General features: G+C 33.3%; 1 protein-coding gene across 4 annotated transcripts; it reads left to right on the forward strand.

Moving 5' to 3' along the window:
* The first annotated feature begins 585 nt into the window (after positions 1-585).
* LOC100245789 (uncharacterized) lies at positions 586-9956 on the forward strand. 4 transcript variants are annotated; one of them, XR_009464459.1, is made up of 8 exons: positions 586-878; positions 987-1018; positions 4327-4424; positions 4546-4628; positions 4811-4888; positions 4966-5064; positions 7822-8416; positions 9555-9956. XR_009464459.1 is itself a non-coding variant. In XM_002263224.4 (8 exons), exons 1-7 carry the CDS (start codon positions 795-797, stop codon positions 8116-8118), a joined length of 771 nt encoding a protein of 256 aa, XP_002263260.1. In that variant the 5' UTR covers positions 586-794; the 3' UTR covers positions 8119-8155; positions 9555-9956. The 4 variants fall into 4 exon arrangements, 2 of the variants coding, with proteins under 2 accessions (XP_002263260.1, XP_019081370.1); XR_002032060.2 differs by having other exon boundaries at positions 7822-8193; XM_002263224.4 differs by having other exon boundaries at positions 7822-8155.
* Positions 9957-17573: the final 7617 nt, after the last annotated feature.

Here is a 17573-nt window from a genome sequence, read left to right on the forward strand (position 1 = left end):
TTTTATACACTAAACTCATTAATTTATATCTTAATAGTTAGGGGTGACATTTCGTGCTGATAGATCGTATTAGTGTTGGGTTAAAACTCAAATAGTTAATTAATTCTATCAACTCAACGTTGACACGAGTAATAATCAAATTAAAAACATAAACCCAAATGTGACTTATTTATCGAACAAATAACACATTATGTAACCATTTATACTAACTAATAATCGAATACAATTAGGTATTGTACAAATTTATATGACTAGTCACCCATTGGACATATTCATGATTCAATTAACATTTCTATTTAGAAGAAAATTTCAAAAGAGACAAATATGCGTTAGAATTATGATTACATTAATCAATCTGATTATTAAATAGGTCAATTTAGATCAAATTCATATTGTTTAGATTGATTTAAAATATTCCGTATCATCATCATCCGATAATATAAATTTCTCATAGACAAGCTTAAAAATCAAGATGGAGAAGTTTGGGACACACGTTTAACAACCATGAATTTAAGTATTTTTCTAAAATAAAATATTCAAAATGCATTTGAATTAAAAAGCTGAAAAATTAATCTTATTTTTTATTTATTCCAAAACTAAGTAATGAAGGAATGGGTGAGAGAGTCAGGCGAAAATCACGTGTTGGATCTAAATCATACAGAAAATGGAAGGGAAAGAACAGCACAAGATCCAAAAAGAAATAAAGGATATACAATTGTGAGTAAGATATATATATATATATATACATAGGAACATTGGAGTGGAGATCCAAATCCAGAATAAGGAATTGCAAAATGGCGCAAAATCCATCGCTTGCTCCAGAGATCGGACCCGATGGGCTTGCCAGAGAAGCTCCTGTCATAGCCTACACTGAAAGGGTTTCTATCTCACACACTTTCCCTTTCCCTCTCTCTCAATCTATGCATTTGTTTTTGCGTGAATTGTGTTGTTGTATTTCGTTGATTGTGTTGTGTTTCTTGTGTCAGATTATCGAGGAAGAGCAGCTTCAATTGAAGAAGTAAGTTCCGATTCTCTTTTCTTTTTTTCTTCGGTGTCTTTGATTTCGCTGCTTCTGCTTTCATTTAGGGCAATTCTATTGCTGTATTTGTGCTTCCGTCTGGAAATGGGGGTGGAAGTAATGCTGTGTTTGGATGCTTAGAAATTTGGAGGAAAATAAAAGAAATGAAAGAAAGGCTGTTGTTTGTTTTTATTACTATTACTATTGTTATTTGGAATTGAGAAAGTTTAGGTCAACTGAGTAAAATAATAATAATAAAAGATTCAAACTGAGCAACCAAACAGGTTGTTGCGATTATCGTGTGGACAAGAAATTGGATCTGTGAGAGGGTTGACCAACAACTTGAATGACTGAATTGAATTTGAAAGAATGAGTTTACTTAATGCTGTGAGGTTGATACGCAAAAGCCAAAATTTGAGTGGATTTGTATTTTTAGTTTTATGCAATGCTAGGTTTTTAACTATTTAGTGTATAAATGTTCTTGATTTTATAAAAAATTACATGTTTAGCAAACTTGTCATTTTTTATCTGTTTACAGATCATAAAAATTAAAAAATGCAGAGTGTTTTCTTCTTCCTATAGCTTTTCTCAGAAAACAAACATAGATATGAATATGTAAAAATAAAATTTGGGTATAGAGGAAGGGTTAAGCATGCAATTAGAATGAGATATATCTGGTTTGCTTAGAGGTGTCAGTATCATGAGGCTTTGGTTTAATTTGTTCTCAGTCTGAATTAGAAGCTCAACAGTTTTAGTGAGAATAATTTGAGGTTGCTATATTTGGTCATATCAATAAGAGCTGGTATGCATGCTGTTTTGGGGAATTTGAAGGTCAGCATCGTGCTTGATGGTTTGATGTATCCTGCTGTTACTTTTGTCAATCCTTGAGGTTTATAGATGTTTATGAAAAATGCCTTGTACATTATGGAAATTGGGAATGCTAATGATAAAAATGGTTCCCAAAAGTAATCTTTTAATTTTAATTTTTTTTTGTTCTTTTCATCATTGTAAGTTTGTTTGAACTAACTCTCATTGAATGTATTTAACCTAAGTTTTTAGAACCTTATGGGCCACAAATTAAATCCTGTAAATCAAGTCGAGTTTTGAACAAGCAATTTGAATCTTGAGTTTGACTTCTTTTTCTAAGTTGTTCAATCTATAATTTGAAATGACCACTAAATCTATAATTGGTTGTTTCATATGGTAAATCTTCTTTGGACTCTGAGGGTGAATTACTCTCCAAATCCTGTTTTTGAGATCTAGGATTCTGACTGTTTAAGTTAAGATTTGACTTGAACAAGAACAAGATAATAAACAACCTGTTCAATCTCTAAGTTGCTAGCAATTTGCAAAGTGGAAGAGAAATTGCAAAAAAATTGTGAAATTCTTGCAAAATTTGTAACTTTATCGTGCTTTAGAGAATTTTGGCACTCTAGAGCATTTAATGTTTTGAAAAACTTTTCTAAACTTAATAACCTTCATCTTTTATCAATGACAAGAATATTTTTTTGATAGGCAAACAAAATTAATATTAGTAGCACAACAAAAAAGGAACACCGAAGTACACAAGACATATACAAGGACAACAAATGAAGGGGAGAAAAAAAAAAAAAAAACCACCTTCCCTCCCATCATCTAGATCCCAACTAGGCAAATAGATCTAAAACAAACATGAAATTCACATCTATGGATCTATTAGATCACAATAGAAGAGAGCACAATGGTGATATTTTAAGGGCTTTATCGGATTTGTTCTTGATTTTCAAAGGATCTATCATTTCTCTCTGGTCATATGGTTCGAAATAATCACAATGGGGTAGTCCTTTGCACCTCCCTCCATGTTTTTCCTACAAACCTTCCTTGCCAACTTAACAAAGTTTCTTTTACTAAGGATCACAATTTCTATTCCACCCTAAAAAGTGAAAATATCAAGTGCCGCAAAAGACTTTAATGTAACGAAGGAGGATGTGATTAGTTGTTTCTTCTTTTACTTTGTAAAGGAAGCAATGATTTGCCAAAGTCCCTCCTCTCCTTTTTAATCGATATGAGGTCAAAATTCTTCTCCATACTGCCTCCCATACAAAGAACCCCAGTTTTGTACGAACTCAAGAATTCCAAACTACTTCCATATAAAAATCCCCTTCCTTCATCTAGCTACAAAAATGTTTAGAAGGATTTGACTAAAAATTTTCCTTCATTTGAGTCATTCCAAACAAGACTAAGACTATCCTTGCCATTTTGGTTCACTAGATGTTCTTGGATCCTTTTATGAAAATCCCAAACCACTTCTAACTCCAAATCATGGAGTTGTCTTAGGAAACAAGATCTCCAATTACCAAGGCAAAGTCTCCACACCAACAGTTTTTCCAAAACTTCACTTTTTTTCTTTTTTTCTTTTTTTCCTTTCACATACCACTAAATTGTTCTAACTTGTAAAATCATCCCAAACTCTCCTAATAACCCTTCACAAACCTACCTTGTAGCCTTCCCTCACAGTCTAGGAGCACTAACCTAGCACTTCTACCCCAAACTTCCCTCCTATAATCTACCTCCGTAAGGACTCCCTTTTAGTAGTACATCTCCCATTCCATTTGCTAAGCAACACCTTATTAAGCGTGGATAAGTCCCTAACACCCAACCCTAATTTTTTCTTTTGCATGCAAACAATTGACCAATTTACCAAGTGAGATATTTTCTCAAGGCCTGTGCCCCTAAAGAAAGTCTCTTAGAATCTTCTCAAGCCTTCGACTCACTTTTTTTGGAATGACTAATAATAACATGACATAAATTGTTGCTGAAATCAGCTTGATATATATTGTTTGTCTATTAGCTTAAGCTTTACTTTTTTTTTTCCTCGAGCTTTCAATTAATAGTAATTGAAAATAACCGCATCAATTATCTCAAACATTTGTTTTGTCTAGCGTATTTATTTCGTTTATCTAGTGTCTTTTGATATGTTTGTCATGGTTACCTCAATGCACTCTTTTTAAGCATGAGAAGGTGGCTGTTGTAATATTCTTGTTCAATGCAGTAGTGAGTTGTTGTGACTAAGAGAAATGGTGGACCTACATACATTATTGATTGGCATATTCATTCAGGGTCATTGTGCTTAAAATTTTCTTTTCTCTCTCCCTCTCTCTTTCATCTTTCCTTTATTCTTCATTTTCTTCTTCTTCTTTTTTCTGATGATAAAAAAAAACTGATGTGTCTGTGTTAAGATTTGTCAATTTCATTCTATGCTTGAAGTCAAGGATGTAATAGGAGAAAGAATATCTAGTTACTGATATGATTCTATTACTTTGTCCCAGATATATTGAAGAAAATTATTCAAAAATCCGTGATGTTGAAAGAGAGCTATCAAATCTTACATTCGAATTGAAGCTTACAGCTGGGCCAAAAAAGGCAGGTTGGTGCATTATTGTCACCAGTTATTTTCATTTTTCAACTTTTATAAAATTTCTCTTTTTTAGTATGTTTATAGTTGAGTGATTATTGCCACTGCTCTAATGTATGGCATATACCATAAGCACTTGAACTCTTGAGAAAGAAAATAGAAATGTCGACGGAAAGAATTAGTGTTGCTAAGCAGAAGGAAGAACAAGCACGAAAGGTTTGTCCCTCTTAATTAATAGACTCTATAATATCCTTGTCAATGTCTAGAATATATTTTTTCTTCATTTCCTGGTTTTCATCAGATTAGAGTTCTTTTTTTTTTTTTTTGGCTAAATGGAGAGCTTGTAGAATGTTTTTGGCCTTCTCTTACTACAATTTACTACTGCAAGATTTGTTCAGGTGTGGGAAGCGGCATCAAAGGCTGTGAAAGATGAGGAAGCAGTTAAGCAGAAGTTGTGTGATGACTTAAGCCAACTGGTACTTGTCTTAATTAAATGTGGATTTGAAGTGTCACAATTTCATAAAATCAGTTTTGAGTCAACTGTCCTTAATAGGTTCAAGAAAGCAGTCACACCCAGTTTTCTAGACTGGAGGAACTCAAAAGGCGTCTGGAAGCTTTGAACCCAAGCCGAGCTTCCATCTCTGGCTCTCATGTAAGCCTCATGTCCATTTTCATTATTCACTTATATGTATAAATGTGTTAATGTGTAAATTGTTGCTAGATTGCTATCGTTACCTTGATTAATGAACCTATGAAATATCCTTCTTATGAATGTTGATGGGAAAGACAGGGAAGTCAAAAACTAGATGGGCCACAAGTCATGCTTATGAACAAGAAAAAGGAAGTTATATTTACACATAAAATAATATATATATATATATATATATGTGTGTGTGTGTGTGTGTGTGTGTATTCATCTTTAAATTCATGATCTCCTTTCTTCTTTTAGTTTCTATTTCTGTATGTGTGAGCATGCATATGCTTGTGCTTTTATGTGTGGTTTGTTTCTGTTTTAATAATACAATATTCTACAACAATTGTAGACTTCCTGTGTAATTGAGTGACACCTCTATGGCATATATTGATCTCTCCATTGCTTGGCTATCAAAATATATTTGTTCATATATAAAATTCTGAAACAGCTGTGGCAAAATAGATGGCCACCAGACTGTATCTTTGGAATTTTCAGGTTATATAGAGATTTTTGTTGTTTTCGATACTAGGTTCAGAGTCATCCTAGCATCACAAACAACGGTTACATCATCAATGGCATCCATTTAGGGGCAAGTCAATAATTTGCCTGAGGATGTGGACTTACCTCCAAGATCCCTCTGTGGAGCAACTGCCCCATCTAACAATACTGGACAGGTCTCCTTGTGATCATGATGTGGTCGTGAGACTTCTTTAAGGCCTTCCAGCAGGGGTAGAGCATTAGTTCTAATACATCCTCTCTTGTTTCAAGTAGATTAGACCACCTGCCACAAGATTGCTCAAAATATCCCCCACACCAAAATTTCCAGGATTTCCAGGTGATCAACGTCAAAGTTGAATGTTATTCGTCCTTTTCATCTCCTTGAAATGTTCATGGTTCCCCTCCTACAAGAGCACACATCCTTCTCCTTAATAATTCCTGGAGGAATGTGTGGTAACACCTTGGTAAATGGTGAACAGAGGGACGACAGGAAAATGATGCTATCCCAACAAACTCTATGTAGCTGTATCTTTCTCAAAAGTGCCAGCATTTCTCTCCATATTGCAAATGCTCCAATCTTCCATCGCAGAGGTACCTCTCTTGGGGAGACTCAACTAGCCAACTCAAACCAACAAGAGAGAGCATCTTATTCGACAAGGTGAGAGTAATGGGGCAATGCAGGAACCACTGACCACTGGTTTTTTCCATCTGTTTCTTGTAGATCACAAATATCAGGAAGGATGCCTTCCTCAGGCCAGGTATATTGAAGTATGTCATTTGTATTCACCTCAGAGTTGGGAACTGACCAAGCCAAAGCCTTAGGGCAAACCTTCACCTTTCAAATCATTTTAGCAGGCATAACTTCCTTGAATGAGAAATGAAGAACTATTTGATCTGATAGGTCATGTTATTGAAATGTCCAGACATGATCAATAGGGTGTGAAAAGAATAATAGTTAAATACCATACGAGCCCACCAGGGTGGCCTAGTTGGTTAGGGTGAATGTTGGGATGTGTGGTAGAAGTGCATGGTCCTAGGTTTGAATCCTACTGCTAGTTAAATACCCTGATTTACTTGGTGCTAGTTGTTGTGGGCACGATCAACACCCTGAGGTTTGGTTCCTCATACAGAGTCCTAAGGGCTTGGCCATAGAAGGTTCCTAGGCCATCAAAAAAATAAAATAAAATAAATAAAATAAAAAATTACCATATGGACTTCTAATAATTACAATTATAATAAATACACCTATGTCGTTTGGTTTTATTCACTATTGTGTCATTTTCAATAGTTAAACCATCTTCTTTCTTATTTTTGTGTAACTGTCTAAAAAATGCTTCTATTGCTTTGAAGATGAAGAAATAGAAAGGGAAACAAGCAATAACAAGAGGGTAGGATCTTTCCTTCCTTGCACTCTCTTTGCAAAAAGATTTGAGTGTACTTCTCAACAATCTTTGAATTAGGCGTGAAAGAGTTTTGAGCTAGAAGTAGGATGAGTTATTCATGATGTGCAAAAGAGAAAATTTTGAATTTTGGCCCACCTAAAAAATAAAATAAAATAAAATAAGAAAAGAAAAGAAAAGAAAGGAAAAAAAAAAAAAAAAGAAGGAAGATCAGGATGAACAATTCATCTGTAGCAGAAAATTTTGTGGGGAGTTGAACCAAGATTACATTTTTGTTGCAAGTTGTCTGAAGTAATACAAAAAACCCTGATGCTAAGTTTGGATCTTTGTGCCTTGTAGAAGAAAATTTGTTTACTCGAAATCAATTAGGTCACTCTATCTTGATTTGAGAGAGCAATCTGGTGTCTTGTGCAATCACACCTGTGCTCTTTGTTTTGTGCAATTGCGCCCTTTGTTGTTCTTTGTTGGCTGAGAGGCACTTTTCGTTGAAGATATTTTCAAGACTTAAAATCTTCAGTAGCAACAGATGCAGCAGACAAAACTGATGTGATAACAATGTTTGTTCTGTATATCCCATTTGGGTATGAAACTACTTATTCTTAAATGACATCTTAAATCAATTAAAAGGAAATCAGAGATCTTGAAATTCTACTCTGGTTTCCTTTGGCTGGTTAAGAAAATGATGATAAATACCATTGAAGTAGATAGAAAAATATTCAGAGTCGTGAATTTGCTTTTATTCACAGACATAAGCTCTTGCAAACATATTTAATTTGTTAGTAAAAAGACACTAAAGTTTGCTCTATACCATGTTTAGGATGGGAAATTATTGCCGCAACCACAGAGTAGCACAGTTCCAGATGCTTCGTCAGCTCCTCTTATAGTGGATCCATCTGGTGGTGCAGGTGAAAATGTGGCCAATCAAGGAAATGGTGGAAACGTTCCTGCTACAAATGGTCACAATCAACAGCCTAATGTTGAGGGAGAAGGGAGAGGAAAGAAGAAAAGTTTTATCCAAGGGAGGGGAAGGGGAATTGGGGCTGTGCCCAAGGGTAGAGGATCTTCTGCACCTGGCTGGACGGGTGCTGGTTTTGATGTGGATGGTAGAACTTAAGAACATCATTTGAGGTTCCTTGTTTTCCTTGCTGGAGGTATGAGATGAAAAAGTTCATTTCTGCACTTCTTCCAGGTTATACTGTATCTCTTTTCTTCTTTAATTAGTTGGTTGATTTTCCTCATTTGTATGTCTGCTATAGCTTGTTGATAAAGATGGCTATCTGATTTTTCCAACATTTTGTTGCTACTTCAGACTCGTGTCACCAATATGTTTCTGTCAGTGTTTGTGTGGAATTATGTGCTCAAAGTTTCATAGACAAATGACTACTGAATTCTGTATTGAACTTCATAGACAGGTAACTGTCTCTACAATGAAAAACAAGAAGTATGATATAAAAGCATAATCCTTTGCATTTGAAGGATCATATATCATCCTAGTTAATGGTAAGACTCGTCTTACTGATCATGTTGTTTTGCCATCAATTTCAGGAAGAATGCTTTTACAAAAACCTTTTTGTGTGTTAGCTTAGGAAGAATGTTAAGTTAGAACGACTTTTGAGGGCCACCAGAGTAATTTTTGGTCACCCGCTTATGTTCCATAGTTAAAAAGTTTATGATCAATGATCAGAATGCTATGTAAAATTTTAGATTACTGTCAACTTAACAGGAAAATATGTTGTTCCTGGGCTTAGGAAATGACCGCTTCAATGCATAAATGGCTTGTTATTCCTAAAGAGAGTGATCATCATGTTGGAACTGGCACAATTGAGTCCTAGAAGTGTCATCAAAAGAGGAAAAAGAATCAACTAAAAGTGGCTCTTCTCAGAAGTTACATTCAAAACTACACCTTCTATTCTTTCATAGTGAACTGTCATATAATATCAATACTTTCTACTGATATTATATGACAATCTTAACATATGCAGGTGCCCCCTGCTTTTTTACTAATGATTTAGCAGTGCCATCAGACATAGGGTAAATATCAAATATCTTTGTTTGATTGCTGAAGAGAATATGGTATAAAAGAATTTAACATGTAACACTATATTTGAAATTTCTTTTTCTTACTTCATTTTATTTTTTATATTTTAGTCATGAGAGGTGACAACACACAGGATGTGTGTGTTCATTTTCAGTAACTAGTCCCTTCACAAACTAGATTCATTAATTGCTTGCATACACAGCAGAATACATACGAATTAGAGGTCTGGCACTGGCAGCCTCTGAATTAGGCTAACATTTAAGCTGGTACATCTCTACATATGGCAAGTATGAACCAATAGTAATTGTGTTGACCACTGCACAATCCTTCTGTAACTCTCTGCTCACATCAATATACACTATGCCACGAGTGTCTTCCATCTGTATGTACACTAGTCTTGTCTTGTGGTTTTTACTTCTGAATGGCACCCTCGAACCGAGGAGAGCTATGTATCCTTACATTCAAATTTGAAATTTGAATGCTGTAATTTTCTCTCTTTCTCACTGTTTCAGATGGATGATAATCTCAATTTCCCAGAATCATAATATCGCAACAATGGGGGCTGGTTCTTGCTGACAATTTGGCTAGTATCCAGGTAATTCCTGCTAGGAAAAAAAATTCTTTTCTTGTGTGAGATTGCAATGAAAATGATAGCCTTTGAGGGAGATGCTGATCAAGTTCCCTTATAGTGAATTGCATTAAAGTGTCAATTCTCTTTACTGAGTAGTGTACTAAGTGTAGAGTAGATGTGTGTTTTTATGACTGAAGCAGTCACTAGATGAAATATTAACTGAGATGTTTGTTTGGGTCATTGAAGTGGTGTCATCTCTGTCAAGTAGGGCAGCCCTGGAACTGGGTGCTGTACCCATACAGTTTATTGAATATATGGTGATAGCTGATAAGGTCTTTGATAATCTGAATGCTCTGAACAGAGGGGTCTCTATCAATAACTGGATCAAACCGTAGGAGTTTTAAAAAAAATGACATGATCTCTTCAATCAGGCTGTACAGAAATTGACGCACCATTTAAGATAAAAGAAAGAATAATTAATAAATGAAAATGAAAAAGAAAATAATATATATTTGAAACTCATTTCAATTTTAGTTATCCTAGTTTTTGTTGCAACCTGAGCGGGTTGGATCAAGTTGGTTGTTAAGGTTAGTCAGAGCCTAATCTAAATTGATATCAAATTGAAAATCTTACTCCAAATATTAAAAATGATTGTCTAATCTGTCATAAACCGGGCTGGATTCAGGTTGGGTTGGGTGAACCGGAATCAAATAGAGTGGTGTTGGTGAAGTAAGAACAGAACTTTGTTGGAAAAACATGTGATTCAGTACTGAAACCAATTGACCCCTGATCAGTAGGACATCCAAAAGATGCCGAAGTTGTAGAGTAGAGCGAACAAAAATATATTATGGGATGATTTGGAAGGCTTAGGCCTTAGGCCTTAAATGAAGATGAAGATAGGGGAGGATGGGCAGTGGGGCCAGTGCAGTCAAACTGTATACAGTTACCAACTTACCATTAAAACAGATTTGTACGGAGATGGGGACGTGTTTGCAGAATGGAATTGGAATTATGTTAGAATAAATTGTGGGTCATGCTTTTCAGCGACCCATCAGATGTCCCATTCATTTTCATTAAATTCTCGTGTCCTCCACCCCTCTGCAACTTGCATGAACCAAATCATCATCATCATCGTCATCATCGTCTTCAACAACAACAAAGTTAAAATGTTTCCCACATGCCTCCCCTCTAATCATCAACTCAGGTGAAACTCCCATTTCTCTGTTTCTCCTGCTTATGTTGGTCTTGCTTTAATCATGGTTTCCAGATGTTTTAGGCTTAAGTTGCTTTACTAATTCTGAATGCGTATGGGTCACATTCACAAAACCCCAGGTTCCGGTCACCTTGAATCTTGAATATACCCACACTTGCACCCACATTGCTACTTTGAAATTGATTTTATTGAATTTGAAATTGCTACTTGGATTTTCCAACTTTTAGCTTTTTTTTTTTTTTTTTTTCATAATATCTCATCTCATTTATGGGATGAGTTTTGTCAAGTACTTGAGCCACCCTGTCCTGGTCCTGAGGGGTAAATTTGAAATTTAAATAAATGGATTAAGATTAGGAGTGGATTTGAATTTTTTTTTAGATCTAGGACAAGTTAGCCCGTTCCAATTATATATAAAATTAATTTTGAATTTTAATTTAATTTACTTTTTATTTTTATTTTTAATATAATAATAATAATAACAAATATTTTTCAATAAAATAAAGTATAAAAATTATAATATTTTGATTATTTATAAAATATATTTATTTTAATATAAATAAAAAATTAAAACAAAAAGTTAAATGAAGTAGGTATATAAAATTCACATATTCTAGCCTATCCCAATTCATTTAATTTTTTTAATGGGATGTAAATGATAATTATTTTAAATTAAAAAAATATCACTGTTTTGTACCTTAGAAATGATGATTTTTTTTAAAAAAAATTCTAACTTAAAACATTTTTAGTGATCATATATTTGTGCTTGGTTTATAAATCCAATTCAAGGGTTAAAAGTCTGATTTTGTAAGATATCACTGTGTTACCATGGTGGGCTTCACGGGTGATGTGAAGAAGCATAGGGGGGTGGGGTCGTCAACATCGGGAGTGTTACCATGGAAAGAATGAGGGGGGCATGATGTTGAGAATGAAATAGGAATTGTACAGACATGTGGGTCAACCCATTTACTCATTTCATCCTCATCTACTTTCCCTATTCATTAGGAGCCTGCAAGCTTTGCACCCCAATGACCTCGCATCACATCAGTATGGTAATCAAAATGTTTTGCACACATGCCCCCTTTCTGTTCATTCATTACACAGCTATAAAAAAATTGTTTTCATGAAAATATGAAAAAGTGATTTTAATAGTATTTTTGACGATATAAGTATAAAAACATTTTTAATATTAATAAATTATTAAAAAAGACATTCATTACAAAAAATATATATTATAATAAATCAAAAACTTTTATTAATATATATATATATATATATATATATATATATATATATATATATATATACTTCTGATCCTAATCCTCCTATTCTTAAGCATCCTTCCTCCCCTGTTGTGGAAGAAGGAAATATTTCTGGTTCTCTACCTTTGGTGGAAGAACCCATCCCCTTAAACTTATCTACTTTTGATACTAACCCCTTATCTGTTCATAAAAGTATTTGTGATTTGCAGGATAGGTGCAGGACCCTTGAGAAAAAGCTAGAAATAGCTAATTTTCACAAAAAAGATATAAGCCAAGCCCCTTTTTCCCCACTGGAAATTGGTGAGAAAAAACCATTCACCCCACTGGTGGATGAGAAATTAAGTAAGGATGAGCAGGAGTGCATTATCTTTAGAATGTTTCACCGAAGGAGTGAGAGTTTGTCAATCTGCTATTAGGCTCTAGATCAAAAACCCTAAAATGAGTTCAATTTTCCGAACCATGTCTAGGAGATCCAGTGATTCTCATGATACTGTTGTAAACAGTGAAGAGATCAATTATCCTAAGATTCAAAATGATTTAGATGATTGGAAGTTACCCAAGGTATCTAATCAGGAAATTTATAAGAAAGGAACCTTTAAGTTCTTCACAGATTATACCATTAAGACCTCTGAAATGACAGTCAGTTTAGAACAAGACGACCAAGTCATAAGACTTCTAGATAACAGATCCGTTGAAAAGCATAAGAAAGATGGCTATAATTTCATACACTTTGGTATGATTCAAGTAGCTGCTAAGCCTTTGACAAGATTAGGTTTAAACACCGCTATTGTCATGTGTTTAAGGGATAATAGGCATCTCGAATATAGAGATTCTATTATAGGCGCAGTCCAAGCTGGACTGAATGATGGCCCAGTTTATTTCCAGTGTTATCCTAACTTCACAGTTAGATTAAGAGATGCAGACATCTTAGATTCAGTTGTCCTGCATATTAAGACTCATGGCTTTAAGATCAAACCAGGAAACAGTCCTGTTTCTATCATAACCAGGTTTGCTTATAAGAGCATGAACACAAGCGTAGGATCCGGGGCTCTTTGCACCAGTCCTAAAGGTGAGACCACCTACTTTCACTCAGATATGCTAGATAAGTCGGATTTCATCATCCCCAAGAAGATCTTGTGGAAAGATGTTGATTTCCCTGAAAATTGGCATTTTGCTAATGCTGTTCCAGCCATAGCACAGCGTTCTGAAAGTATTGAACAAATTGTTCAATATCCAGATGGAGGAGGAGAACTGGTCTTCTCCAAATCTTTCAGACATTCCAGCAGCCCTAGAGTTTCTGTTTATGAACCCTCTAGAGCTTCAAGCTCTTCCATCCCAGTTAGAACCACTAGGGAAGAAGGAGGATCCAGCTCAGGAAACCCTAAGAACGTTAAGCTTACAGGTGTCAGAAGTTACACCAATGTGGCTAGACCATTTTACAGTGAAGAAAATGAGTCTACTCAGGAATCCCAACAGGATGAGTCCCCTGTTATGTCTCCTACCTATTCCCAGATGATTAACACTATAAGCCTAAGTGATGAGGACTTTGAGATCAACAAGGATCTCTTAAGAAAGGACTTCTATTCTGAAGTCAATAAGCAAAGAAATGATTGGTTCTTTAGCACTATCCCTAAGGTCATTAGAACCATTTACCAAGAAGAATTCTATGCTTACTTAAGACAAGAAAAGAAAAATATTAAGTTTTGGATTTGGTTTGAACTCTTCAAACAAGAGGAATATCCAGAATATCCTTGTAAGTATATCAACAACACCTCTACAAAAGCCAAGATATGGAAAACCAGTGACAACATTGTTATAGAATCCATTCATCCTCCTGAAGCTAAGATAGAAAAGAATATTAATGGAACCATAGTCACAGCTTCACCTTTTAAGACTAAGCCAGAGGATAAAGGAACTGCTAGTGCATCCGATATTAGAAGGATTATGGAACAAATCAATTATACTAATATGTTTCTCATAACCCTTGGAAATCAAGTTAATAGAGTTGAGGAGATTATTGAAATTCAGGATCACCTTAAGAAGCCTTTTGTTAAGAATGATAATAAGCCTTTGTTTAAGCCTTTTGAATTATCTAAGAAATTCCAGGAAAATCCTCAAATTGATCAAGCTTTCATTGATAAAATAAGCCAAAAAGTTAAAGATAATCTTGTTATCCCTGAAACACCTCAACCTTCCCATAGGAGAATCCTTTTGGTTAAAAGGAATATTAGTCCAAAAGCAAAGGATAATGGACTAATTAGGCTAACCAGAGAACCTTCTATCCAAAACCCTTTTAAGGATCATGAGGATAAACAAGAAAAAAGGATTATCCTTAATGCCCTGACTATTAAAGATCTTCAAGAAGAAATAGGGCAGTATAAGAAGGATATTGAGAATCTAAGACAACCTACAAGCTCAGAAATCCCTGTCCCTCAGGATTATATCAACAGGGTAGGTTTTTACCACAGTAGTACTAGAAAGGAAGACTTTGAAGAAGTTCTTGAATCTTCACAAGACAATAGTGATAAGATAAATGCATACTTAAATACTATTAGTAAAGTTATCTTCCAAAGGTGGGAAGTCTCCCTTACTATAGTAATTAAGAATAAATTTATCCTTGATATTATTGCTTTAATTGATTCAGGTGCAGCTTTGAATTGCCTACAAGAAGGTCTTGTACCGACCCAATTTTATGAGAAAACCAGGCAAGCCCTCTTTGGTGCTAATGGTAAAAAGCTTATTATCAAGTACAAGCTATCCAATGCCCATATTTGTAACCAAGGCATTTGCATTAAGCAAACCTTCATTCTTGTTAAAGATCTCAAGGAGAAAGTCCTCCTTGGTGTCCCTTTCTTAAGCTCCATCTTTCCTATGTGGGTAGATGATCAAGGTATAAAGACTAAACTTTTAGATAAGGAAATTCTGTTTGAATTTGCCAATCCACCTGGAGAAAGAAGTATAAACACCATAAAAGATCAGGTGATTAAGGCTAAGAAAAATCATATTAATCTCTTAAAACAAGAGATTGCTTTGGTTAGAATAGAAGATCAACTGAAGATTAAGAAAACCCAAGATGCTATAGAAAGCCTTAAGAATAAGATTATTAAGGAAGTCTGTTCTAACATTCCTAATGCTTTTTGGCACAGGAAGCAGCATGAGGTAGAATTACCCTATGAGCCTGATTTTAGTGAGAAAAATATTCCCACTAAAGCAAGACCAATCCAAATGAACAAGGATTTGTTAAGCTATTGTGAAAAAGAAATCCAGGATCTCATGGATAAGAAGTTGATAAGGAAGTCTAAATCCCCTTGGAGTTGTTCAGCTTTTTATGTTCAGAAACAAGCAGAACTTGAAAGAGGAACACCTAGACTAGTCATCAACTATAAGCCCCTCAATGATGTTTTAAGATGGATCAGGTATCCTATCCCAAATAAAAAAGACCTCCTTCAAAGATTAGGGAAGTCCAAAGTTTTCTCTAAGTTTGACATGAAATCAGGATTTTGGCAAATCCAGATTGCAGAAAAAGATAGGTACAAAACAGCCTTTGTGGTCCCATTTGGTCATTACGAGTGGAATGTAATGCCCTTTGGCCTTAAGAATGCACCTTCTGAGTTTCAAAACATAATGAATGAAATCTTTAACCAGTTTTCTGATTTCATTATTGTTTACATTGATGATGTTTTGATTTACTCAGATTCTGTTGAGCAGCATTGGAAACATCTCAATAGGTTTATTGAGACTGTTAAGAGCAATGGTTTAATATATATATATATATATATATATATATATATATATATGTATATTATTAAAAAAAATTTAAAAATTATTTCTATGATTATAAGAAAATTTTAAAAAATATTTATAAAAAAATGGATTAATAAATAAACATCAATAATTATATAACAATTTTTTAACATAAAACAAATTATAATTAAGGTGTTTGGTAAATTCACTTTTACCTCATTGGAGTTGTTCTGCTGTACCTATCATGCATGAATGAAGTTGTTTAAAGGGTAATTTAGGAATATTTAAAAAATTGTGAAGTGTTTTTTTAAGAGACACTTCTTAAGTGTTTCAATTCGTCGTGATATATCTAATCCATATATAATATCAAGAAAAATGGATACAAATTTTGGACTGTTACTTAATATCGATAATAAGTCTGAACAAGTATCTAAAAATCCAAAAATTTAGATACTTGTACCTTATTGAAGTAAGGAATCATGATATATACATTTGGAACAAATTATACGGGAGAATTGAAAAAACACTATTTTGTTAAAAGGTTATATATAATTGTGTTTTCTTTAAAATATTGTTAAACATCTAGTTTTTTTACTTTAAAAACACTTTTTAAGTGTTTTTAAAACTAGAAACACTTTTACGAGGCATTTCCAAATGGATTGTTATTGACTTTAAAAAGAGGTTTATCTTTTTCAAAGTTAATTCAAACATAAATGTCTTTGGCTTTAACTCATTCAAACATAGCTTAATATAGCTAGATTGAAATTCACACATGTATGTTTGGGCTAATCAAAAATCAAAATTTATGAAACCTATGACCAAATGCGATTTTCGCAATAATAGTCCAAGTGGTAAAAACAATAAGGCTTCCATTCTACATTTTTTTTTTTTTAAGGAAATCTGAATCAAGTTAAATATTTTAATATTTTAATATTTTTTTATTTTTTAAGTCTTATTTTATTTTAACTGAATGCATAACTTTTTTTTTTTTTTTTTTTTGTAATTTCTATCTAAATTTGAACGACATTTTTATATAAATTTCTAACAAATTCAGAGTTATTCCTATTTAAATAAATACAAAAAAAAAAAAACTTTCACTAGTGGTACTTAATTGTCAACAATATGGCTAAAACCTACTATTTATATAAATAAAATTAAAATTAAAAATTAATTCAAATTATATAAAATGTTATTTCTAATCAAAATTTATTATTCTATCAATAATAAAATATAGAAATAAAATTAGATTTGAAAATATAAAAATAAATTTGAAAATACAAATAAAAAGAAGTTAAAAGGATGAAAAATGTTGATTTCTATTCAAAATAAGGTGAATACTAAATATGAAAATGAAATAAAATAGAAACAAAAACCTTACTATTCCATGGATACTTCTATTTTTGTTTTTCTAATTTCTTCTATATTTTGTCATATTAGATTCTTTTATAATTTTTTTTATTAAGCAACATAATATTGAAAGGAGTCACATCTTAAAATTAATAAATAAATAACATTAAGAAATTTTGAATGCTAAAATTTAAATTTTATAAAAGAAGAACATTAAACTAAAATTATTAAAAAACAAATTAAATATTAAAAATGTTAAAAACACTTCTTATAATCACTATCAAATACACTCTAAGAATGCGTTTAAAAATGATTTTAAAAAATATTTTAAATATTTTTAACATTTAAACGATAAAAATTTTCCCCCACAAGACCACTGGATGATTTATCCGATCGT

This window comes from Vitis vinifera, chromosome 16, assembly GCF_030704535.1.
Source record: "Vitis vinifera cultivar Pinot Noir 40024 chromosome 16, ASM3070453v1".
Lineage (NCBI taxonomy): Eukaryota > Viridiplantae > Streptophyta > Magnoliopsida > Vitales > Vitaceae > Vitis > Vitis vinifera.